Source organism: Pleurodeles waltl, chromosome 7, assembly GCF_031143425.1.
Source record: "Pleurodeles waltl isolate 20211129_DDA chromosome 7, aPleWal1.hap1.20221129, whole genome shotgun sequence".
NCBI classification, from domain to species: Eukaryota; Metazoa; Chordata; class Amphibia; order Caudata; family Salamandridae; genus Pleurodeles; species Pleurodeles waltl.
In genome coordinates, this window is record NC_090446.1 from 468622931 (window position 1) to 468649738 (window position 26808).

Consider the following 26808-nt stretch of genomic DNA (forward strand, 5'->3'; position numbering starts at 1 on the left):
TTCCGTCATTACAGCCCTGGCGGTCTTGTACCGCCAGGGTTGTAATGACCCCCTAAGTGTACATACTGGAGAGATGGGAAACTTATTTCAAGCTTGATGAGACTTCTGGTAGGAGGAGCTAGAGCTCACTCTGTAAGGACTTTGACACGCAAGAGTAGAACTCAGAGTAATGAAGATTAACTGCGAGTAACTGGCCTTTTATTGATCAGTTACACACTGAATTTATAAACATTAAGCTGATGCATGCATCAAGCGCTTGAGGTGGTACACAGTGACCACATACATTGTTAGTATATACATTGAATCTCCTGTCACACCAGGCACATACACAGAGTCTAGATACACCAAATGTTTGTTGAACCTGTCTGCAGGGACTATTATACACATTCATCATATGTTATTAGGGGAGGTTATGTGGTGTTAGGGCCGACTTTGGAACCAGGTTCTAGTCTCTGCGTGGGCTCAACATCCTGTGATTCTCGTACAAGCCAACCCTCCTGTTTCAGGGGAGAGACTAATGATTTCAAGGCTAGCCTCCCGATTCCTGCATGCAAAAGCCTGATTCCTCAGCGGGCTTCACCTGACAGGGTCTGGTCTTGTGTAACTCGTAGTATGCATTGCCAGTAACCTGCTCCTACAGGCCAGTGCACAGCACTTGCATCAAGCTCTCGCAGCCTGCCATAGTGATTTCTCCGTGCTCCTGACACTAAAGGAAAACAAAAAAACTTACTTCTGTGTATCTAATATCTGATCCTGCAGCAGCATACTTGCAAATACCATTTATACCAGTAACCTGATTCAGGCCCTAATGGAAGTGAATGAGGGAAATACATGCTCCTGTTTTTTTTTTTTCCTAGCAATCTCCCACTTTTCTCTTCTGAGATGTTGGCATGTATGTCATTCGGGCTAATCACGTAATCTCCTCATGCCTAAAAGATCAAATAAAATCAAGGTGACCTTGTGTAATGTAAATGGTGTCCATGTAAACCGATCCAATGTCTTCAGGTCGACTTCGCGCTAGAACGTAGTGATTTCGAGCGGGACCTCCACCTGGCCTCTAGAGCACGGTTATCTCAGCAGCTGGACCTTCCCATCTCGGGTAGGGTGAAGGATGGAGGCGGACACCAAGCGTCTGCATTTGCAAAAGGTGAAGCTGATTGGCTAGGACCGGGGGATCTGGTTGCCTTCCCGCCCCTGCATCGTTCCCTCCCATCTGCTGCTTTGTAAACAAGTGAGCAATCAGCTGCTGGGGGAAGTGAGAACTAGAGTGCAGCTTGTAGACGCCTAGTACACAGAGGACCCCGAAAACTGTCAGGTAACCAGGAGACGATCCGAGGTGAGCTCCTGAGCCAAGATATTCTGCAGAGAGCGCGTCAGCAGCACAACGGCAGCGCCCAGGCGGTGGGGAGTCCTGCAGGGGGGGCAAAGTAGCAACACCCCAAAACAGTGTGGAATTGAGGGGAGTCCTTGGCAAGTAAGTAACCTCCACCACCTTCAAAATCACACGCCTCTGTCGTGGGCAACACCGTTCTCTAAGACATCGCGTGCCTTGTGGCAGTCCTCTCTCTGTTACAGGAGTGCGCGTTGCACCCCAACATTTGCTGTCTATCATGAAACTCCCTTCCTAGAGGAAAGGGACAACAGGGACCCTCACCCCTCCTCCGCCCCCACTCTTAGGCTGATGGAGGCCCACTTTTGCGAATGCTGAGGCTAAAGCCGTTCTGAGTTTTTAGAGGGGGTGAAACTTTACCGTGATATTTCGAGGGGGTGGGGCTACCTTAGTTTCAGACACTGGGTGGATCATAGAAATCGAGGATTGGCAACAACACTGAACGCTAAACTCCACCTGTCTTTGTTCTGCTTCCTTTATTTCGAGCTTCTGCACTCCTCGCTGCAGCCCCCCTACATGCATGCCCACCTTCCATTGTTCAGTTCCGTCTCCCCTCCACTTCGTGTTTTGTCTGCGTTCGGCCCCCACCCCGGATCCACATTTCCGTGTGACTCCCCCACTCTGAACCCACAATTGACGGTATACCCACAGTGCTCCGTTGCTGCCTCCCTCTTAAGGAATACACATATGCCTCCCCTTTGTTATGTTCGAGTCCTCCTCACTTCCTGGTGCTCCCCTGCGTCCTCCCCCTCACTCCTGGGCCCAGGCTCTGGTTCCGGTTTCTTTGTTTACAACAGTCAGGCGCTGGATGGTTTGTGGGAGCTCATACCTGCGCCCGCACTTCAAAGAATTTTGAAGGCATGTTTTTATTTATGTAAACACCTCCTCTCGGTCACCCAAACCCCTCTGGCCTCAGTCATGCTGCTGCCCCAGTGAGACTGCCAGCAGCCATAAAATAAGGCCCAAAGCTTAGACGAATTTTCGGCCCCGTATTTTATAGTGTGCAAGCGTTGACACCTTAAGTCACCCAGGTTTGATTTTTAGTCGGAGGCACGCTGCATTCGGAAGCTCGTTGCAAGGCCGGACTGGGCATCGGGCGCTTCCCTGGGTGGCTGGAAAGGTGTGTGTGTAGGGGGAGGGGTGGCTTTTGTTACTAGGTTTAGTAGCAGTGCAGCAGTTGTAAATGCACTGCACAGTTCCTTGCACATGCAACAATAAAAGTAGCAAGATAACTGGTGATTAATGTATCTGCTGGAGAGAGAGAGATCAAGGTTTCGTCTAGCGGCAGTTGTGACAGAGGGGAATTATGTCTGCTGCAGAGAAGGTGTTCTGTGCAGATTACAGAACAACATTGTATGTGCATAGCTCAGTGTGATGCAGCTTTTGTCGCGGAGCTCTTTTGTTACTGTGCAGTTCATAAAGTGCAATCCTAGTCTAGCACAGTGAGCTATGAACTGCCATCAAAGAGCTGCATGCACACCGCATGTTACGGGCTAGTAAGGTTTTTATTTATTTATTTTTTTACCCATTATTTAATTATACTTATTTTGCCAAGAAGGGTTTACTTGCGTAGAAATACCTTATTAGTAAAGTCAACTATAACCACTGTTACGTTCTGATCCTGAGTTTATGTTTCCCCTGAACAAGCACTCTTAGAAAATTCCTACGAGTATGGATGATGTGAATCCTACACTTTGTAGTCCCCTTTGTCTTATGTAACATTTTCTACACACTGAATTACACACGTATGATTCATTGGCTCTGTATGTGAGTGTGTCATGTGAAGTGTTCCAACACCCCACGCTGGTAAGAGAAGCATTAGAAAACAAATAATACATGTGAGAGAGGGGCTATGGAGAGATAAGGCACTGTTACAGGATGATGGGGAGGGAATCATTTTAGAGCCCCAGTAAAAATTGCCCTATTCTGGTATCATTTACTATGCTTCAAAAACTAATACAATTGAATATGTGCTGTAGAAAACACTGTTTTTGCCATTTTTCTCCACAAGTGTTTTGGTGGGGGGTGGCATGGTGGACTCCTCCATGCCCCCAGTGCAGTGGTCAGGCTTGCTCCGTATGCACTCTGTGGGGGGCGGTCTGACAAAATTTGCCAGGGCTGCTTTGGATTCCCAGTCTGGATCTGGCCCGTTGTTTCACTAAATCTTTTTGGGTAAGGCTAAATTTCGTTGGATTTTGAATAAAAGTGTAGACATACTAAATGTCTCACCTGTGAGGTGGTGCCATTTGTCAGCTGTGGTCCAGGTGACCTCTACCACAGTTTTAAAGGGTTCCTCCGTGGGCTGAGGAGGAGGGTTAGGAATAAGATTTTTTTTTTTATGATGTCAACCAAAATGCTCACGTTGCCTAGGCCCCCTTCCGGTAGTGTCTTATCGAGACCGGTTTTTCTTTGAATCCTAGTACTAGTAGTCCCGAATTTATAGTTGGATTAACAGGGTTGTGAGCCCCAGATTAAAGGGGTAAACCTGGGATGGTTGATTTACTCTTAACATTTACTCACACTTAAGAATTCTGACCTTCCCCCTAATTTGGACCAGCGCTCCCATCCTGACCGATCCCACCAATGGTTCGGTGTTTGTGTCATAGTCCCAAAAAGTGCTCAGGCATTCGTTCTGATAGAAGCTGCTGGTCATGGTCTTAGGTTCCGCTCTTGGTATTGGCTCAACAGGTTGCTTCTGTTTCCAGTGAGGTTTGAGATTGTGGTTGGTCCTCATAGTTCTGTCTCTCCCCCTATTGGTTCCTTTGCATCTGCCGCTTGCTCCGTCGTGTCGCTGGTGCCAACGAGCCCCACGACTCTGTCTCGTGCGAGTGAGCCCTGTAATTCTGTGGTGGCCCCTTGGGTTGTGCGGATCCAGCTCTGAGCCCAGGGTGCCCTGCTGTGTTGTTCCCCCGTAATCCCAGCAAGTACTTCTAAGTCCATAGGCCAAGGGAGTCCTTGGGTACTCTGCTTGGTTTCCACATTTATGCCCCAGTACAGTGGGGTCATATTTGTTTGTTCCTGGGCCCTAGTGGACCCTGTAAGTCTATCTCTGGTACTAACGGGTTTACCGATCAGTATTAGTAAACTCCTGCATTCTGTTGCTGCGCCTAGTAGGCCCAGAACCCTCCCCAAATTATGGGTACCTCTGTAAAAATATTGACACATCCTTTGAGGCTGCACTGTTATTGTCTACAGGAAACGGTTTCTCTGGTCTGTCAACACCCTCCTCCTGGGGCCGCTGTGGTGAGCAGCCATAATACAATGAGCAACACTCTACCCACAAGACCCCTGCAACATGTTAAGCTATCAAAGAACGACCTTCAGCACCAACACTATAAAAGGCGCACTGCCCAGTGACCACCACCTGACAATATATCACCCACTGCTCCTTACCAGAGACAAGAAATATAGCCCTGTGGGGCTTTACCAATAACAAAGCACGCTTGTGCAACACACCGTAACCTGCAGTCACTCACCCCTTAATGCACGTATCGTGCTGCAGCCTCTCTTATAAAACAAATAAACACCATGCAACAACTTACCCCTATCAAGCAAGGCCCTGCCCGGGGCAAAAGAGTTCACCGCAGCACCATGCACCAAAGTGCAGAAGCACCTGACTAACGATGAATGCACTGTCCCGCAGCGCGTTCCACGGAAGACAACTAAGCACTATCGTGCACCCCTTTCCACTACAAAGCACCGCCCAGAGATATTTTACTCAAACATGGTTCTGCCACGCAGCACGTTGCACTTTTCCGCGGTACCTACCTGCTACAAGAATGCCCTGTAAGGCAGCATTGTACCGGTTACAAAACACTGGCGTACGCCACTTGTATGTACTCCATCGCCTAGGCAGCCTGCTGTCCTGGACCGACACCCCTGTCTGGGCACCAGGTTTCTGCACCCCATGCCTTAAATACACTGGGCCTGATTCTAACTTTGGAGGACGGTGTTAAACCGTCCCAAAAGTGGCGGATATACCACCTACCGTATTACGAGTCCATTATATCCTATGGAACTCGTAATACGGTAGGTGGTATATCCGCCACTTTTGGGACGGTTTAACACCGTCCTCCAAAGTTAGAATCAGGCCCACTGTCCCTTATACCTCTGTCCCCCATGATTCAGCAGCTCTGCCCCTTTCTTACCGCAACATACTGTCCTTCTCCCTGAACCCGTTTATTTACACCCCGTGGTAGTCTTTTCGACTTCCAGCTACTGATGGCCTCTCTGCTTTCACAACTGGTTCTTGCAACTTGCACTGGAGCTTGCTGTGTCTGGCTCTGTATGTGTGTCTGTTATGGAGGGGGGGGGGGGGGGCAGGGCAGGCGTCTGTTCTCACTTCCTCTTCTGGGCTTCTTGGCTCGCTCTCGCGTCCTAGCCCAACCACAGCAAGCTCTTCCGAAAAAAACGACTCTTTCGCCCCGCCAAGACAGACACACTCACTCACTCCGACACGTACGCGCTACACCTCCGAATTTGAGTTTACCAATAAACTTCCATGCGGCTTCTGATGATATCACAGGTCCCCATTCTTTTTTAATCACAGGAACGTTTGGCCTTACTATTCAAAAGCGCCGCGATACCAGAGCAGTAGTAGATTCTGCTATGTATCCAAATTCCACCTAGAGCGTCTGCCTTTGTGATCGGAAGTCTCCAGCCTTTGCGTGATAATGCCCCCTTCACCCTTGAGGCGCACCTGTTCCTCTTGAGGACAGCTAGATTTAACTGCTCTTGAATTTCTCACATCTCCCCCACCCCAAGTGTCACTGGGTTGAGGTATTATTAGACTGCACAGGAGTGCAGGGCGACCCCGTTTTAGCTAGAGCGACACACGATCTACGCATCCGGGTGCCCCTGTGGGTAAAGGGGCGTCTTCCACACGCCTTGGTATCTAAGGGCTCTGTAGCTTTTCGGGAACTTCTTCCAATTTTATGCTTCTAGGCAGCCATAAAAGACCCCCTTACAGGCACTTTACAATATATGTAGATTTACGCTTACCCAGGCACAAACCCCCCGACTTGACACCAGCACCAAAGTAGCCCAGCAGCCTCACACCCGTAAGACATTTCAATCCACCAGTCCCTCTGAAACCCATACACAGCGGTCTGCCGCACCCCCAAAACCGCCACCTTGGGCGCCTCTCAGGCCCTTATGGGGGTATATTCGTGTAGCTTTAATGCAGCGCAGCAAGTCGCCTTGCTGAGCTGGACAGCTTGGATTGGAAATAGCAGGAATGTGCCCTATTTAACATAATACAATGCATTCCTGTCAGTTCCACTCATTGGTGCCCTTTAATATCCTAGCCATACCTTCCACACAAAAACAATGCTCTGCGGCTTTTTCCTCTTTCTGTGTGTGCTGCAGAATGGAGCACAAATAGAGGAAGAAGTGAAGCAAAATAAAGATATTCCTCCTTGTGACGCCTCCTCTGGGGACGTGTAGCATTTTGACTCATTCCCTGATCTACCAGTAGTGGAAAATCTGTGAATGCAGCAAAACCCATGGGTAAATGTGCGCGAACACCCAGGCTTCACCCATGGAGCGTCTCCCTGGGGCAGAGTATTGCAACGCAGCAGTTTGCGCTGCGTTGCTTTGCGCTGGATTTATCAAGCCATGCAGAGCCACAAAATCGACTTGGGAGTATTGTCGCCCAATGCACAACCTTCATAAATATGGGCCTTTGAGGACTTTGTGCCTAGTAGAGCAGCCAGTGTATTATTGGTCCTGGTGCAAAGAAAGTATATCCAACTTTCAGCCCTCTCCCCTGACTTATTTGAATGATAAAATACAGCTGTAATACGTTTTCAGTGAGCCCCTCGAACCTCTGGTACCGGTGCCACTGCAACTGCTGCACCAATGGAAGCTATGCCCCTGTTTTTGCCTTAGTCCTTCCCCACCTCTAATATCCCTTTTTACATGCTTTATTTCCTAACTCAGACCCCCTGCCTTAGTGCACCAGGAAAGGTTTATGCTTTGAAGGATCACCAACACATACAGAACAACCAGTCCGCTTGATTTATAAATTAGATGTGTCTTTGTATGTTCAAGATCTAAATATTCACGCTACTGAAAGTAAAGCACATGATTCGTGGGGGGTAAATGTAGCGGCAGGATGGTGTGCATGCTGCTTGTTATCTCAAAGAGGGCGGTAATTGTGAGATTTTGTAGCCACAAGTTTAGGATGAAAATCAGGAGGTTATTGTTACCACAGACACCGCAGTAGCTGGCATCAGAACATCCTCTAGCCTGTCATTTGTGTTGGCTGGGATTTGAGGGTTCAGTTTGACTTTCAGACCCGGCCGGGGAGGAAAGAGCGGCCTTCTGGGGGTCACACCCATCTTTTATTTTTCAGGTATTTTTCACCCCCAGTGAAGGTTCCACAGCCCTTGTGTGCTCGTAGCAAGATGGTCCGACTCACAAAGCCCAAGACATTCCAGGCCTATCTGGACAACTGTCACCGCAGATACAGCTGTGTGCACTGCCGGGCCCACCTGGCCAACCACGATGACCTCATCTCCAAGGTATGTTTTTTATTCATTGCAGACATTTTTATATAGTGCTACACCTCGCCTTGCAGGTACTTTGAAGCACTGCGCATGAGCAGAAGGGCTGGATGCTTCCCTATGGGGAATATAGGCCAGTTGGTGAAAAGGAGAGACCCTGACCAGTATCCTAATCTCACTACCACCAAACGTATAGCTCAGTTGTAGGCGATCTGGAACATCTGCTGGAGTGGTCCTGTCCCTCATGGGCAGTCTGTTAATACCTGAGCCTCGGGACACAAGGGAGGTACGAGGGTGGGAACCGAGGGGGCCCTCCTCGTGCAAGTTTAAACCAGTAGCACGGCTGGAGGAAGCTTTGCGTTGTCCAGCTGGTTTACACTTCTAGAGGTATGTATATCACTGGCTAGGAACTGCCAATGAAAGCTCACATTGATGGCATTGCTTAGGGAAACTCCCAGCAGGTGCTTCAGCAACGAGCTCAGTCCCTGAAAGAACTTTACATCATGGAGTCATACAGCGCTAACAGTGAATTGAAACGCTTAGCTAGAATTCCTACTGCAGGGTCAGGCGAAGCAGTTACACTGCTAAATATTTTTATACTGCTGATAGACCTGCTGGGGAATGTTAGTACTGGCTTAGAAGCTTATAGTGCTGAGGAAATTTACACTGAGAGCACTGCGGGAGGGTGGTAGCCCTGGGGAAGAAGCCACTACTGCTGAGGAAGTTTACAAGAACACTGCAGGAGGGTGGTAGCCCTGGTATACAAGCTTATAATGCAGAGGAAGTTTACACTGAGCACTACGGGATGATGTTGGCACTAGTTTAGAAGCTAGTACTGCTGAGGAAGTTTACACCGAGAACTGAGGAGGGTGTTAGCACTGTTACACAGGCTTATACTGCTGAGGAAGTTTAATATTTGCTGGAGTCCTATTGCTCCGTCTGAACTTCAGGGGTGAGCGCCAGTTGAAGGGATAGCTGGAGAAGCTCGCGCCTAGGGTGCTGTGGGAGGAAGTTTACACTGCTAGACTCCTGTAGCACTGGCGGGTAAGTTCTGGGGTCTCTACTACAGGAAAGTTGCATTGTGTCCACCTCCCGGAAACCCACGTTCTCGGCATCTCATAGCACAGGGCTGGCATTGCTGTGAGAGGCCCACAGTGAGGGCAGCACTGGAGGAAGCTGGCACTATGAGCTGTAGCACTGATTCCCTCCTTCCACCCCCTGCGGAGATTACTTTGTTTGGACACGAGGGCACTCTATTGGGGGGAGGGGTGGAAGGAGCAGGGAAGGTTAGCTCTGTCTTGTATGTCAACAGAGCCTTCTGTCTCCAGACATGCTAGAGCAGGTAACTTATTAACTATTACAGCAGGGTAGGACGGGTAAGCGACAGAACGAGGGATGGGAGTAACAAGAAGAGGGAGGGGAAGACCGGGTGGAGAGAGGGTCAAGAAAGGTGCACTGGCACTAGAAACGGAGCGCTACAATGGTGTATGGAAGAGAAAAGAATTTAGATTTTTTTTGTGAATAATTCGCCCCTTCAACAAAAACGCCCCGATGGTGTAAACGAACTACGTAGATTTCTTTCTAAGGGAGCAATTTCTGCGCAAATGGTTACTTAAATGTAGAAAGAGGGGGTTGGAGAACCTAAGAAAACTCAGCACTTACAGAAACCATGAATACTGTTGCATCACATAGGGACAGACTGCACCCAAAGCAATGCTAAACCAACCACCCATTGTTTCCCTCCCTTCCAGGCGCCTGCACCCATAAAAGCTGCCCACAAAGAACCCCCTCCACATAAACACTGCACACGTGGAAAGTCTTTGCCAATAAAAACTCAACACCAATAGACTTCCACTACATCTACAACTCTTGTGAATTTCACCCACAGAAACCTTGCCATTATGGGACCCATTGACCCATTATAACCCCGACCCCTTTGCATCTGTATGACATTGATTCCCTTTGACTGTAGAAATCCTTTACCCTTAGAAATCCACTACCCACATGGATGCCAGTCACCCAAACTTTGCCTTGACGGGATCCCTGCACATACGATTGCAATAGCTTGATCAACTGCATGCCTGTGGAAACTCTGTGTCCATAGAGAACCTGCACTCCTAGAAGTTAGCCGCTCACAGAATCTTAGCCAGAGTCAGCCCGCACTTACAGCAGCCACTCACCTGTGGCAACTTTCCGCTCTAAAATGTTTCCTTTGTCCACAATTTGCACCTATCAGTAGTCCGTGACAATCCTCGCCTAGTCATACCAGTCACGTTTGATTTTTCATAACTTACAGTTCTGAGGAACCGTCCTGTTCTCAGCAAAGACGTTACATCAGTTATGAAGATTGAGACTTTGGGAGCTAGGCCAGACCTTGGGAGTTTGTGTACGTGCCTCCCTCATGGAGGGGAATAGATAGGGTTTAGGACCCAGCTGGTCTCGCATGCAGATCCCTGTGTATACAAAATACCCCACAGCACCTCCTGTAATACAGGAATAAACAGTGAATCCACTCGCCAAAAGCAGACTTGCAGCACAAATGAGTGACTGAAACTGGTCAACACTAACAAAAGATGAAGACCACAGGATCCAGGCACTGCAGATTCTTAAGGCGAGATCAACCAAAGGCCAGGTACTGCTGGTAAGGTGACAGGAATGAGTAACATGTAGTGGCTGGGGGCTTCTGTCACTCTATCGCGCAGGAGACTGGTGGTGGCCATGTTATGCACTCAGCCTGATGGGAGAGAGGATTATAAATAAACCTGGCTCCGCATTTAGTGTGGCAGAGGAAAGCGCGTGATTGTCAGGGCCCTGAAGCCGGTTTGACAGGCGACATGCCCAGAGGGGCTTGGCACAACGGTCCTGGACACTAAGAATAGGACAGTCTCGACCTTTACAGTGAGCTTGACAGGGAAATGCCCCAGACTCGAAGATTGTAGCCCCTCCTAAAGAGCAGCACGGTTATCACTGTTGAGCTACAGTTTAGGTGTGTTCACTAAACTTACTTAAAGGTAGTTTCCCTGCAGAGATATTAGCAGAAAGAGTCAAAAAATGATCTTTCAGCTGTGGGAAGGCTTTGAACCGATGATTTTACTAGCTGAGAATGCTTGCTTGCCTCAAGGAATGCGTGAGAGCTCTAGAAAAATCCTTGGCTAGTCAATGCTTTGAGGGTTTGGAAAGTCCCATCTTTCCTCTGACAACCTTGTGATTCTAGCTAACCCACATTATTTCCGTGCCTCAGGGCCAACCCATTGCATTCTGATCTTGGTTACAAGGTTGTTGTGATGAAATAAAAATGTGCACAAATAGCCTGAAAGGAATCAGTGTGTGCAATTGGTTGCGCTGGCCAAAGGGTACAGCTCTATCACTCTTTCATGTCACGCTCCCTCGATCTCTCTTGGAGATATCGTTATCAAAGGCCATAATGTTTTTATTGCATACAGGGTTTGAATGATGAAATATTGAAAGTTGGAAAATTCCCATATATTGTTTCACACCTGGCTGGAGTCTGTCAATGTTGATTTTAATATATAAATTACCCAATGGCAGTCGCCACTGAGTAGTTGTCAGTAGGACAACGTTTCCATTGAAAATCGAATTTTTATTTTTTTGGGTTTGGTTATACCTTTGGCACCGTTTGACATATCTTCAGAAAACTTTAAAAAAAAGGTCTCATCTAGCTCACCTTCCTGGAAGCTTTCGGGGTGATCCATCACAAAAGGGGGGGGGGGGGGTCCCAAACCACGGTTCCCCCATCAATTTTTCAGTAGGAAATAAGGACATAGTTACAACCCAACCGGCTGAATGGATTTACACCAAATTTGGCAGAAAGCTAGATCTTGGTGTGCTTTTTAGGGTTGAGCTTGTGAGTGCATGCGCTAGAACATGTGTGTCACTTGCAAGACTCTGTTGTATACAGTAAAGGGATTGAAGCCTGCCGCTGGGTTACCATTTGTTGCCTTGTGTGGCACTCTGCCTTGCAGCCTCGTAATTCATCACTGCATGCCTAGCATCATTTCCGTTCCTCTGTCTGGAGCAGGAACCAAGCACTGATTGATTCAACTTAATCAGTGCACGTCCGCTGCTCCTGACGTGATTGAGGTACAGATTTGTTACATGCCTTCTCTTTGCAGCATACTAGAAGTTAAAAGTATTTGACACTCAAAAACATGCCCAGCATGACCAACAAAATTGCAAAGTTTTTTATAGCAAACTTTCTGATTTGTTTTTGTTTTAAATTTTTTGCCAAGTCGTCTTTTCTCAGTTTGCACTTCTGTTTTCTTTTGTTTTTGCTCGTGGGTTCTGGTCTCAAAAGATGACAATTATCCTGTTCTAAAGATTGCAAAGCAACAATGTTTCTTTATTATGTATAATTTCTTAAATTATGCTTTAATAGACAATCATTAAGTACACCCCAATCCGCCCCACTACAATCGAACCGCCCCCACCTCACCCTATACCAATCAAACCCAACCCACTCCAATCTAATCTGCCTCACTTAAATTTGCCCCACTCCAATCCATAAAAATCTACACCACTCCAAAACGATCTGTCCCATACAACCCAGAAGTCTGCCCACTCCAATCCAAAGCAATATGCCTCACTCCCATCTACCCCTCTCCAATCCAAAACAGTCTCCCCACTCAAATCCAAAACAATCTACCCCACTCCAATCTGCCTCACTCCAATCCAAAACAATCTGTCTCACTCCCACCCCCACTCCAATCTGCCCCACACCAATTCAAAACAATACCCCAGCTCCAATCCACCCCACTCTCATTCGGTCAACTCCACACCAACCCAGTCTAATCCACCCCACCCCCATCCACCCTAATACAATCTGCCCCACACCAATTCAAAACAATACCCCAGCTCCAATCCACCCCACTCTCATTCGGTCAACTCCACACCAACCCAGTCTAATCCACCCCACCCCCATCCACCCTAATACAATCTGCCCCACTCCAATCCAAAACATGACCCCACTCAAAACCGCCCCACTCCAATCTGCCCCTCTCCAGTCTGCCCACTTTAATCCAAAACAATGTGCCCCATGCCAATCCACCCCTACAAACCATTCCACCTCACACCAACCCAGCTCAGTCCAATCTATCTCACTACAAATCCAATACACCTCACCCTAATCCAATCCACTCCAGCCCACCCCAATCCATTCCAGTCTAATCCGGTCCATCCTGCTCCTATCCATCCGACTCCCGACCAACCTACTCCAGTCCAACCCATCCCACACCATCTCAAACCACTCCAATCCAGCCCACTACACTACATTAGAACCCACCCACTCCAATCCACCCACTCTAATCCACCCCACTCCAATCAAGTCCACTGTTCCCTATCCACCCCCCTCCAGTCCACCCACACGATCCTAATCCATCCTACTCCAATACAGTCCACTTTTATCTACCCCACTAGGACCCAATCTACTTCAGATTAATCCACCATACTCCAGTCCAATCCACTCCAAACCATTTTAATTTACTCCACTCCAATTCAACCCACCCTACCCCACCCCACTCAGTCCAATCCACCCCACTCAAGTTCACCCCACTCCAATCCAAGCCACCCCACACACCCCATTTCAATACACACGTCACTTCACCCCACCCCACTCCAATCCACTACTCTACTCCAATCCACCGCACTCTATCCCATTCCAGTTCAGTCTACCCCATTCAATCCAATCCACCCCACTCCAATTCAAGTGAATGCAATCGACTCCAGTCCAATCTAATCCACCCAACTCAAATCCAATCCATCCCACCCCATCACAGCAGTCCAAACCACCCATCCAATATAATCCAATCCACCCCAATCCAATATACCTCACCCTATTTCAACCCACCCTACTTTGATCCACTGTACTCCACTACAATCCACTCCACCCCAATTTATTAAACTCTCTGCCACTGAACTCTGCTCCCCTCAACTCTAACACTCTACTTCTCCTCTACGACACTCCAAAGAATCCACTCTACAATGCTATACTCCCCACTCCACTCTGACACTCCATGACACTAACCTTTAGCCAAGATGGACAGCAGCCACACTGGTGTCCAAATGGCAAAACACATTGCCAAAGCCAATAGCTCTTGTATAGGCAAGAATTATTGGCTTTGCCAATGCTTTTTGTGATTTGGTGAAATCCATTTAGTATTTTCTAAGAAGTTAAAGTTAAACATTTATAGACATCTGGGTGTGGCCAAGCAGTTTGATTGACAGCAACCTGTTTTGATACTAACTTTGGCACAGTTTAATGAATCTTGACACAAAGTTTCCAAAAAATGTGCTTCTATCTCCGCTACTCTCTGGAAAGTTTGGGATGATCTATCAAGCATATACCAAGAAAAAGGGGAGCTGGTCTCAAAGTGCAGTTTCCATAGGGAATGTTAGACAACGCTAAAGCCAAAATAGCTGAGTAGAATTGCATCAGATTTGTCAAAAAGCTAGACCTTTACTCAGAAAGCATACTTTGTGTGATTTGGAGAACTCATGGTTAAAAAATTATAGATATCTGCACGTTTGGGTGTATAAAAGTCCCACAGGATTCATGCTGGCATGCAACAATGGAGCTATTTGATTGGCCTTCGGGGCTTTTTTCCTGTCATCTAACTCTTGCACGAGAGACTGGCATCTGTGAGTCCTGCAAAAGTGATTGTTTTGATTGGCTGACTGCAACACAAAGAGAAATGTTGCGGCCACCATTATAGGACTCAGGGACTCGGTCCCAGTGTCCTGAAAATTAAAAATCACTATGTTTTATTAGGAAGCAGGGTAGGAATACGCTTACCCCCTAGCTCTTGTGCAGGGAGGCCATGAAAGAAGAGCTCAAATTAATTTTGTGGTTTTGTTTAGAGCATTGCAATCACGCAGGAGTCTCTGTGGAGCCACCGGAGCCCCATGTGCCCCTAAGAGAGTCACAGCAGCACAGGCAGGTACAGTGGCTCCCAATAGATTCTCGCAAGTGTCCTATGGGATCAAGAAAATAATAAAAAAAAGGGCGTTGTTTGAGTTGGGGTTTGGTCTCCCATGGGGCGAGGGGGTCAGTTAAGCAGAGTTCCTGGCCACAAGCCAGACCCTCTGGCCAGTCCTATGCCATGCACAGCCAAGAATGTTTAAACTCAAACACTGAAATCCACCAGTTATACTTACCTGAAGAAACTATAACTCGCCCCCTTGCCATGCGCAACTTATGACCTCACATATTACTTTACTCATGAAATGTTCTGACATCATTGATAACATCACTGATGACATCTGAAATTACATCACTGATGACAACACTGTGCATGATGGGGACACAAGTTGTTGTTTCTTCAATTAACTACAACTGGTGAATTTTAGTGTGTATGTTTTTTTTAAATATATATATATATATATTTCTTTTTTTCAATTTTAAGTTTGTGTGTTTTGTCATTCACATTTTTTCTTCCACACGCTACAGTGGACAGTAAGGGGTAGTGGTGCAGCCCACTTAATTAGCCTTTGTAGGAAGTTGGCTCTGTATGTACTATTTCAAAGTAAGAAATAGCATGCACAGAGTCCAAGGGTTCCCCTTAGAGGTAAGATAGTGGCAAAAAGAGATAATTCTAATGCTCTATTTTGTGGTAGTGTGGTCGAGCAGTGGGCTTATCAAAGGAGTAGTCTTAAGCATTTGTTGTACATACACAAGCAATAAATGATGAACACACACTCAGAGACAATTCCAGGCCAATAGGTTTTTGTATAGAAAAAATATATTTTCTTAGTTTATTTTAAGAACCACTGGGTCAAGATTTACATGTAATACTTCAAATGAAAGGTATTGCAGGTAGGTACTTTACGAACTTTGAATTAGCAAAATAGCGTATACAGTTTTCACATAAATCACATATAGCTATTTTAAAACTAGACAGTGCAATTTTCAACAGTTCCTGGGGGGAGTAAGAGTTTGTTAGTTTTTGCAGGTAAGTAAACCACCTACGGGGTTCAAGTTTGGGTCCAAGGTAGCCCACCGTTGGGGGTTCAGAGCAACCCCAAAATTACCACACCAGCATCTCAGGCCCGGTCAGGTGCAGAGGTCAAAGTGGTGCCCAAAACGCATAGGCTTCAATGAAGAAGGGGGTGCCCCTGTTCCAGTCTGCCAGCAGGAAAGTACCCGCGTCTTCGGAGGGCAGACCAGGGGGGTTTTGTAGGGCACCTGGGGGGGCACAAGTCCACAAAGAAAGTACACCCTCAGCGGCGCGGGGGCGGCCAGGTGCAGTGTGCAAACAAGCGTTGGGTTTGTAATGGAAATCAATGGGAGACCAAGGGGTCTCTTCAGCGATGCAGGCAAGCAAGGGGGAGGCTTCTCGGGGTAGCCACCACCTGGGCAAGGGAGAGGGCCTCCTGGGGGTCACTCCTGCACTGGAGTTCGGATCCTTCAGGTCCTGGGGGCTGCGGGTGCAGTGTCCCTACCAGGCGTCAGGTTCTGAGAAGCAGGCAGTCACGGTCAGGGGGAGCCTCGGGATTCCCTCTGCAGGCGTCGCTGTGGGGGCTCAGGGGGGCAACTCTGGCTACTCAAGGTCTCGCAGTCGCCGGGGAGTCCTCCCTGAAGTGGTTGTTCTCCACAAGTCGAGCCGGGGGCGTCGGTTGCAGAGTGTCAAGTCTCACGCTTCCGGTGGGAAACGCAAGTTGTTTCAAAGTTGCTTCTTTGTAGCAAAGTCGTAGTCTTGGGTGAACAGAGCCGCTGTCCTCGGGAGTTCTTGGTCCTTCTAGATGCAGGGCAGTCCTCTGAGGCTTCAGAGGTCGCTGGTCCCTGGGGAGAGCGTCGCTGGAGCAGTGTCTTTAGAAGTGGGGAGACAGGCCGGTAGAGCTGGGGCCAAAGCAGTTGGTGTCTCCATCTTCTCTGCAGGGTTTTTCAGCTTAGCAGTCCTCTTCTTCTTAGGTTGCAGGAATCTGAGTTCCTAGGTTCTGGGGAGCCCTTAAATACTAAATTTAAGGGCGTGTTTAGTTCTGGGGGGTTAGTAGCCAATGGCTACTAGCCCTGAGGGTGGGTACACCCTCTTTGTGCCTCCTGAGGGGAGGGGGGCACATTCCTATCCCTATTGGGGGAATCCTCTATCTGCAAGATGGAGGATTTCTAAAAGTCAGAGTCACCTCAGCTCAGGACACCTTAGGGGCTGTCCTGACTGGCCAGTGACTCCTCCTTGTTTTTCTCATTATCTCCTCCGGCCTTGCCGCCAAAAGTGGGGCCGTGGCCGAAGGGGGTGGGAAACTCCACTAGCTGGAGTGCCCTGGGGTGCTGTAACAAAGGGGGTGAGCCTGTGAGGCTCACCGCCAGGTGTTACAGTTCCTGCAGGGGGAGGTGTGAAGCACCTCCACCCAGTACAGGCTTTGTTACTAGCCACAGAGTGACAAAGGCACTCTCCCCATGTGGCCAGCAACATGTCTCTAGTGTGGCAGGCTGCTAAAACCAGTCAGCCTACACGGATAGTCGGTTAAGGTTTCAGGGGGCACCTCTAAGGTGCCCTCTGGGGTGTATGTTACAATAAAATGCACACTGGCGTCAGTGTGCATTTATTGTGCTGAGAAGTTTGATACCAAACTTCACAGTTTTCAGTGTAGCCATTATGGTGCTGTGGAGTTCGTGCATGACAGACTCCCAGACCATATACTCTTATGGCTACCCTGCACTTACAATGTCTAAGGTTTTGCTTAGACACTGTAGGGGCATAGTGCTAATGCACTTATGCCCTCACCTATGGTATATTGCACCCTGCCTTTGGGCTGTAAGGCCTGCTAGCGCGGTGACTTATCTATACTGCATAGGCAGTGTGAGGTTGGCATGGCACCCTGAGGGGAGTGCCATGTCGACTTAGTCTTTTTATCCCCACTAGCACACACAAGCTGGCAAGCAGTGTGTCTGTGCTGAGTGAGGGGTCCCCAGGGTGGCATAAGATATGCTGCAGCCCTTAGAGACCTTCCCTGGCATCAGGGCCCTTGGTACCAGGGGTACCAGTTACAAGGGACTTACCTGATGCCAGGGTGTGCCAATTGTGGAAACAAAAGTACAGGTTAGGGAAAGAACACTGGTGCTGGGGCCTGGTTAGCAGGCCTCAGCACACTTTCAAATCAAAACTTAGCATCAGCAAAGGCAAAAAGTCAGGGGGTAACCATGCCAAGGAGGCATTTCCTTACAGCCTTCAAAACCTTCACACAAAAAGTAGTTCCCTTCAATGTCAGGGACTCCTAAGCTTATGTGTGCTTTTTGAAAGCAAAAAATATTTTTGTGTTTAGACAATTTTTAGGTTTTGCCTAAGACAGCGCACTTGCTGTTGGAGAAATCATTTGTTAAAAAAAAAAGCTTAAAACGGGCCATTATCATTTGGTGGCCCCGCCATCACTCTTGTTTCCTTGCTTCTTATTGTTCACTGCCTCTTTCTTGCCTCCTACTTCTTCCTGGAACTTCAGTGTGAATCCCTGGTGTGGAGCATGGCCACAATACAGCTTCCTGTCAACGGCCAGTGTCCTCCTACTAGCCGCAGGCACGTTATTTTACTTTTTTCACATGTACTATCTAAAAGTGCAAGTGTCTCAGATCCCTTCCTCCCACAGTCTGTGCTCTTGCTCAATACCCCCTGCAACACTCCGTTGTGTTGCTTTTCCCTTCTTCCTCCCCTTAGCCTCAGTCATGCTGCTTGCTCCTTGTACTTCCCTCGCTGTCTACTGTGTTGGTGCTCCCTCCTCACTCACACCTCCCTTGTGTTGCTTGCTCCTGCAGTGCGCCGCCCTCCTTTGTTTTGCTACTGCCTCCTTACGTCTCCCCCTCCCTCATGTACTCCCCACCGCCCTCTTCCTAATATCTGTTGCGTTTCACCTCCACCCTCCAACCCTTGTTCCAATCCGCCACAAAACACATTAAACAAAGCCAAATAGTTTGTGCGGATATGAGATATTTAGTTTTGTTTAATATTTTTAAAACATATTGCACAGCAACACAAACTGCTGTGCAACATGGCATTAAGAAAAAAAGCGATATGATGCAGTCAGCGCTTGTCGAGTCATAGTGCTTTTTTCTTTACTTGAGCCATGTTACACAGCAGCCAGCGCTGCTGTACAACTGGTCTATAAAACCTTGACAAAGCCAATAGATCTTGTGTATGTAAAGACTAGTACTGGAGCTCCAAATATTATTAATCAGTGATGAGCCTGTTAGGGAGTAACATTTTAAGAATTTCCTAGATAATAAGCAACATGTATACCATGGGCCATTTCAAATTATAGGACTGGGGCAAATTAACACCTCCCCCTTTTCAGTTTGAGCGCACAAGTGCTCTGACCTGTTGGGATCTATCGGTGGGCTTTTCACCACGTCCACCACACACCCATCACTGTCACTCGTTTGTGGGCTTGCCTTTCAAAAATCCTTCATTATCATTGATAAATGCTTTATGTTTGTCCCTCTTTGGTGCAGTTTTGTTAATGCTTTGGGCACCGACCCTCTTACATAGATAATTGCGCTTTTGTCGATATGATTGACTGTGAGCGAACTTCTTTTTCCTTTTGTGTGTCTCCTTCGCGCTCATGGCAGCCATGGCGCTTTGAATGGGCTCTCTTATGTCAACCTTTTTACCTTTCATTTTCAATCTATGTGGCAAGAAAAGTCCAGTTAGGAATTTACAACGCCAATAACTCTACCTAGATTAAACGTGAGACCCAAAGCATTGCAAATGCTTGTTTTTATCGTGCAACTGACTTGTGTGCATTAGGGGATGTTGCAATATAAAAATGAGACATCTGCACCAAGTTCCTTTAGTGTCACAATTTAGGGAGTGATTTCTGTCTAAGGAAAATTCTTCATTTTGTAACTGTTGTAGATGGTCTCTCTCTCTGTCTCTCCCTCTCTCTCATGGATTAGGGATGGAACTATGCGTGCGTGTGTTTTGTGACGATGGTTAAGACACACTCATCTAAATCTTCTATCTGGAGAGACTGCATTCATGGTTGAGGCATTGTTTCTGTGGGTGTATTTTAAAATACATCAGCTGCACCCCATGAATCTAAAGTGGTGACATATTGTTAGTATGAGTAACATTTACAGATCTCTGTTAGCATTACTGCTGTGAGTTGAGACGTTTTGGGGTGATCTGTAGGACACGACGTGACTGATAACTTTCATGCATGTCCACGGTGATTGTCCGACAGTCTTTTCCCATTGTATTTCCCATCATTTGTTTCCCACCGATGACAGTGCTGCTTCTTATCTTTGTCTTTACAGTCATTTCAAGGAAGCCAAGGCCGAGCCTATCTCTTCAACTCTGTGTAAGTATGAGCAATACAATGACAGCTAAAATGTCTCCTATTCCTGTTTTTAAGTGTAATCAAATGGCCTTTCTATCGGTATCTGCGTTTCCCTCATCAACCACTTGCCTCTATTGGCTTGCATGGCGTCGGAGAGAGAATCAGTCCTAGTCACTAACCACTTGTGAACATGTTTCATAGAAAATGCCCGTCCCTGGGGTGCTCTGTGCAGATACAGTAAATGTACCCCCCCACCGCCTGTCTCCTTCAGGCGTTGTCTGGAGGGACCCGCCCTGGTGTGCCCAGCCAGTTCATGCAGGCATGCTTCTTGCAGATAGTGACTGCTTGTGTCCAAGCTGGCCCTCCCTGCATGCTTCGTACATTGGCTACTATAATTGCGGGTCCATCCTTTCTCCTGGGCTCGTTTAATGTTGCTGCATTGACCCAGCCTGAATATAACAGGAATATTTCATGCGGTGACCGAACCCAGTGCGTGTGCAGCCAGCAACTTCCAGGTGCGACACCAGTTGCTGTCCCCCTCGCCAGCAGTGACGCACTTTTCATGAGTGAAGCTGTAGTTTCAACGCTTCAGTGGGCTTCTTAAAGCATTTACAGGTGCAGGCCTCCAACAGGCACTAGTTTACCACTCATGAACTCTGACAGAACGAAACGAGCGTCAGGGGTTGCTGGACTCAAGCTACAAAGACTATAATTTCGAAATCGGTAGAGAAAAAATCACTCACAATTATGGGAATTATGGGATTGCATTGGCTAACTCCATGAAAAATAAGGCTACTACACCACAGCGTATGGAAGCCTCATAGTCTTTAAACCTAAAGAAAACTATAAAAGCACGACTGTTGGATGTTCCCACTTGAAATGTATTTGTTTAGTGCTAATGAGTAGGACTGCGACTGTTGTCTTGCTTCTGTCATTTGACTTCTGGACAACATAGATGCTGAAGCATCGTGGTCCTGTCCCCCGGCAAAAGGAAGGGGAAGATGTCTTTTATTCTGCATGCAGTAACTTCCTCTAGTAATTCTGGTGTCTACAGCGCTTCACTGACAGTCAAGTGCCTCTGTTTCCTTCCCATGCAGGGTGAATGTAGGTTGTGGACCAGCCGAGGAGCGGGTGCTGCTGACGGGCCTTCATGCTGTGGCCGATATTTACTGTGAAAACTGCAAGACCACCCTGGGCTGGAAATATGTAAGTATCCTGGGATGCAGAATGCCTTTTAGCAGTTGATAACATCCCCAATATCACCATTTGTGGTACACTGTAAGAGAGCAGGAAACGCTAGATTGGTTAGTAGAGCCTGCTTCAGCGTTGGACAGCAGTTGCAGTCTTCAGACCGTGTATTCAGTCAGTCTTGGTCTCATTAAAGTTGAGCCCCATTCAGTCATGGGTCCCAGGTGTGTTTTGGAGAGCTACTCTGGCCATATCTCATTCTCTATTTTTTCAGGTGTGGCTGCTCCCTCCTTACAGATTGAGCATAACATGTGCCCGAGTCCACCCTCCCACGCTGGAGGTTTCATTCCTGCCCCAAGTCCCTATAACAGCGTGTGTCATCTGGCCTGTCTTTGCAAAATTTCTCCAACCTCATGTGCAGCACGCCCTTGTTCGCCTTAACCCGTGAACCCCTTGTTCTTTTCTAAACCAGGCCACCTTTCAGGGATCTGAGACATGTTTCCCCAAAAGCTATTTAAACAGTTTCTTTAACGGTCTAGTATTCTTAACCACTGGGTTTTCTCAAGGTCACTAATAGGTTTCTGCATCAGTGCTTAATTTGAGCCAGTGGATTCCGGTGCGGGGCACCTATTTTTCAGGGCCGGCACTTATTCTTCTGCCTCAAGCATGTACTGGGACCAAAAGACATATGGGAAAGACGGAGGAAGAGAAAAACGAAAAAGCATCACCAAGGGAGCAAGCAGAAAGGTGCAAGAGTGAGCTGATAGGGCAGAGAGTGGCTGTAAATGGATTAAAGAGACCCTACATGGCTTCAGATTATGCTGCCTCAGTGTTTCGTGGTCTCACATTTAATTGCGGCAGTCGCGCTTTTCAGAGGAGAGCTTTGGGCACTGGCACGCTTCCATTTACAAATTAATCACAGTTCGGCTTCCAAGGTCGACTGTGAGTGTCATCCTTGTCTCTACTCTCTCTTGCGAATACACCCACTAAATTGTTCCAACACAGTGGTCTTCAAGTAAAAAAAAAAAAAAAAAAAAAATTAGAAAAATTGGGGGCCCCCCCTTAAAATGTTTCACTATTATTTTATTAAACTGCCGATGTTTACATATTTCTAGACTTATTTAAACATTGCAGTTAAGTTCTGTTGCCAATTTTAAATTGCAATCAAATACATGATTGCCAGACATATTATGGTCAGGCTTATCCACAGTGTGTTTTTTTTTTTTTTTTTTTTTTTTTTTTTAAATGTGGTTGAGTGGGTTTGAAGAATATTTACAGTCCCTTCTGACACCTTCTACCAGCCAGGATATAAATGACAAAAGATGTTAGTGATGGCTCGTTACAGAGGGGCTTTCTGCCACTCACTAAAACAAAACACTGTTATCAGTATAATGCCACTTTTGGCCAGAGCCTGACGCCCCCCTCCAACACTTTTGTCCCCCAATTTGAAGACCCCTGTTCTAACATGAGCTGTCGTGAGTGAGGGGTGTTGGTACAAGGGGCTGGTTGTCAATACAAACTGATGTAATCCTAATATGCCTTTGCAAGTCTGTTAACTTGAGCGACAGACGGTAGGGTTAACTTACATGTCCACTCCTTGTTCATCACTGTTTTCACTGTTAATGAGCCTTTTTGGTCTGTTTGACTCCTTCTTACTGTCTTACCTGGTCCAGCCTAGGCTGTTTAGTCGCCACCCTAGAAGCCATTCTCCCTTGACATGATTTTCTTTTCCTCTCCCTTGCAGGAGCAGGCATATGAGAGCAGCCAGAAGTACAAAGAGGGCAAGTACATAATTGAGCTCAACCACATGATCAAAGACAATGGCTGGGACTAGGCACCGGCGCGTTTGGGGCGGAGAAACAAATTCTGTGATTCCATCCCGATGCCTCATCTGCGCCCTGGTGCCAGATGCCCAACACCATCACTGCCGGCTGGCAGACCTTCCAGAACCTTCCATCATGGACAGTTTTCCTACAAGATTTTTTTTGTGTGTGAAAAATAGTGATTATGGACTGGGGGGTGTTGAGGGTGGGGGAGTGGGTAACTGTTTACATGTTGAGTCATGGTGAGAAAAAGCATTCTTTCTCTTTTCTCCCCTCCCTTGTTGTGTGTCAGTCTTTCTTGACAGGGCTTGCCAGAGCCACCCTGTCATCCAGTGCAATGCAAGAGATGGTGTCTTTTCTTTGTGCTGTGCAGAAGTTCTTGGAGTTGGTGGATGCAAACGTTGTGTTCTTCTTTCACTGTGGCGTTCATACTCCACGTTTCCATGTCATTTAGGCCTTGTGGCGCCTGTTTGCTGGCTGGAGAGGGTTTAATAGAATTTTCGTAGAGACAAGATTGTGATCTTACTGGGAGCTACAGCTACAGATGTAATGCTTAACTGTCAGTTGGACTCAGAGCAGAATTTCATCACAAGTTTGGATTTTTGACTTCAGGGGCCTTCGTGATTTCCAACCAAGAGACCTTTGTCTTCAAAATACCGAAATAGGAAACGAGGTTTTGGGTAATTATTCACCCTTTATTCTATTGCACTTTCCCCCTCACAACCAAAGATGTCCTCTGTTTCGGAACGTGGCGGAATGTCCTCCGCTTACCATACTACTTCTGGTCAAAGATCTACCAACACTGGTGAACATATGCATCTAGCCAACACGTAGGTTTGGTTTGACTTGGTGGTGCCCTCGATGGGTGGTGCCTTACATAGTTCAGTGAGTGAATGTGTAGTGCTCCCATCTCTTGTGTGGTCTGCACACAATGGTTGGAAGTGGACCCCAGAGTAAAACGGGAATATTTATATGGGTGTTGAAAGGCGGATCAACTGGAGAGATTGTTGGGATTTAATCTGCGGTTACAAACAGGTATTGCCCAGGTCTTCTCTTTTAAGCTGCATCATGTGATCTACTTCTGTCTCTGTATTTCTGCGTTGGAAGGATGAGAGTCCTCTTCCAGAGGAGCTTTTTATAGGAGGAGAGTCCCACATGGTGTGGGACAGTGCCGGAATGTGTGCTGGTCACGCCCGGAGGTGCATGCATAGCAGCACGTGTGTTTGTACATATTTTTTTGTGATTATGTGTTCTGTTATGTCGCACTGTTTTTGATAGCCCGAACACCTGGCACTTACTAGAGTGTAGTGCATGTTGCAGATGTGGTAGGTGTATATCATGAAACTACCTGTTTGTCATTTTATATTTAACATACGTAAAAATTCTTTTGAATAAATACTATGTTGTTCATGCTTCTGGATTGTTTACTTATTTCGATGTTTACATACTATTTCAAATACTTTTAGAGACACTTGCGATTGGATAGCTTTAATATTACATGTAACCACATTAGGCTATTTTAGTTGTTCACAGGGAAATTGCTACAGTATTAAAACTATCCAGTACTCTTAAGTTGCTCACAGTGTTGTACGTCAAATTCTGAATGAAGCCGGTTTATTTTGTAATTTTAAGTTTCAACACTGAGTTGACATTTTTACTGTAATTCACATGCTTTTATTATCTATTATTATTGTAATTTACCAATGCGATTATAGGTCCAATAGTAAGTGTAATTAATATTAGTTCTAATTGATCCTCACTATAATAAGCTGTATAATTCTAGACTGATTCGCCCTAGGTTTGGTCCAATATTAAAGCTAACCGATTTATTGTAATAGATTAGCCACAATATCACAATATCACATTTACATTTGTGGTTATAATGTTTCCATAGTATGATAGCTCTAACATTTTAAATTTGTTTCTTATTGTGATATGGCTAGAGTTGAGTAAGTCCAACACTACATTTATTTCAATGTGTTATATATAGACTATTGTAGGAAGCTGGCCTGGCTTATAGTGGGTACCCAATGGTACTTGCACCTTGTGCCAGGTCCAGTTATCCCTTATTAGTAGATTAGTAGTGTTCTAGCAGCTTAGGCTGATGGAGTTTGCTATAGCAGAGCAGCTTAGGCTGAACTAGGAGACATGCAAAGCTCCTACTATACCACTTATATCATATAGGTACTATATCCCAAGAAACACAATACTCAGAGTTACCAAAAATAAAAGTACTTTATTTTTGTGACAATGTGCCAAAAGTATCTCAGAGGATATACTCCCTTAGGAGGTAAGTAAAATACACAAAATATACATACAAACCAAAATCAGGTAAGTAAAACAGTCAGAAATAGTGCAAACACTGTAGAATACGATAGCATGCAATAGGCCTAGGGGCAACACAAACCATATACTAAGAAATTGGAATGTGAACCACGGATGTACCCATAGGCTAGTGTAGGGTGTAGAGGGTCACTGGGACTGTAAGAAAACACTAAGGATGTCCAAGATACCCCACAACCCTAAAAAGTAGGACTAAAGTACTACTATTTCCCCAGAAACGCACTAAACTCGTGATAGAGGATTCTGCAAAGACCACAACAGACTTCAAAGCACTTAAGACAGATTCCTGGACCTGAGGACCTGCAAAGGAAGGGGATCAAGTCCAAGAGTCGTGAAAGTGTCCAGGAGGGGCAGGAGCCCACTAAACCCCGGATGAAGGTGCAAAATGGCTACCTCTGTGTGGAAGAAACTGAAGATTCTGCAACAACGAAAAGAGCTTGGAACTTCTCCTTCATGCAGAAGATGTCCCGGGGATTACTGGAGGATGCAGAGTTGTTTCTTTGGAGAAAGACCACAAACAAGCCTTGCTAGCTGCAAGAGTCTCTGTAGAGGGAAAGGGGTGCTGCCTGGGCCCAGGAAGGACAAGGATGTCGCCACTTGGGAGAGGAGACAGAGGGGGACCTCAGCAATACAGAGAGCCTATGCTCAAGAAGGTAGCATCCACAGAAGCACTTGAACACAGGTTCAAGAAGTCTGAACACAGCAGTCATCTCAACACTACAAAAGAGGGTCCCACGAAGCCGGAGGTCAACTCAGGGAGTTCAGCAGTGCAGGACGGAGTGCTGGGGACCCGGGCTGGGCCTTGCACGAAGGATTCCTTGCAAAAGTGCACAGAAGCCCTAGCAGCTGCAGTTCACGCGGTGCATAGGATTACTGTCTGGAGAGGGGAGGCAAGGACTTACCTCCTCCAAATTTGGACAGTTGGGCCACTGGACAGTCCGGGTCAGTTGGGTCTACCACCTGGGTTCCAGGGGCCACGTTCGTCAGAATGAGAGGGGTCCCAGAGTACTGGTGACGCTAAAGTTTGGTGCCTGCTGGAGCAGGGGGAAGATTCTGTCAACCCACAGGAGATTTCTTTGTGGCTTCCAGTGCAGGGTGAAGGCAGACAGCTCTCAGAGCATGCACCATGAGGAAACAGTTGAGAAAGCCAGCAGGATTAGGTGCTACAATGTCGCTGGTAGTCTTCTTGCTACTTTGTTGCAGTTTTGCAGGCGTCCTGGAGAAGTCAGCGGTCGATCCTTGGCAGAAGTCAAAGAGAGAGCTGCAGAGGCACTCTGGT

At 46.9% G+C, this 26808-nt stretch overlaps 1 protein-coding gene across 2 annotated transcripts; it reads left to right on the top strand.

The window, feature by feature from the left end:
* Positions 1-1225: 1225 nt before the first annotated feature.
* On the top strand, positions 1226-24601 carry YPEL3 (yippee like 3). 2 transcript variants are annotated; one of them, XM_069244063.1, is made up of 5 exons: positions 1226-1336; positions 7746-7914; positions 20153-20196; positions 21273-21381; positions 23108-24601. In XM_069244063.1, exons 2-5 carry the CDS (start codon positions 7798-7800, stop codon positions 23195-23197), a joined length of 360 nt encoding a protein of 119 aa, XP_069100164.1. In that variant the 5' UTR covers positions 1226-1336; positions 7746-7797; the 3' UTR covers positions 23198-24601. The 2 variants fall into 2 exon arrangements, with proteins under 2 accessions (XP_069100164.1, XP_069100163.1); XM_069244062.1 differs by having other exon boundaries at positions 1238-1474.
* The last annotated feature ends 2207 nt before the right edge of the window (positions 24602-26808 follow it).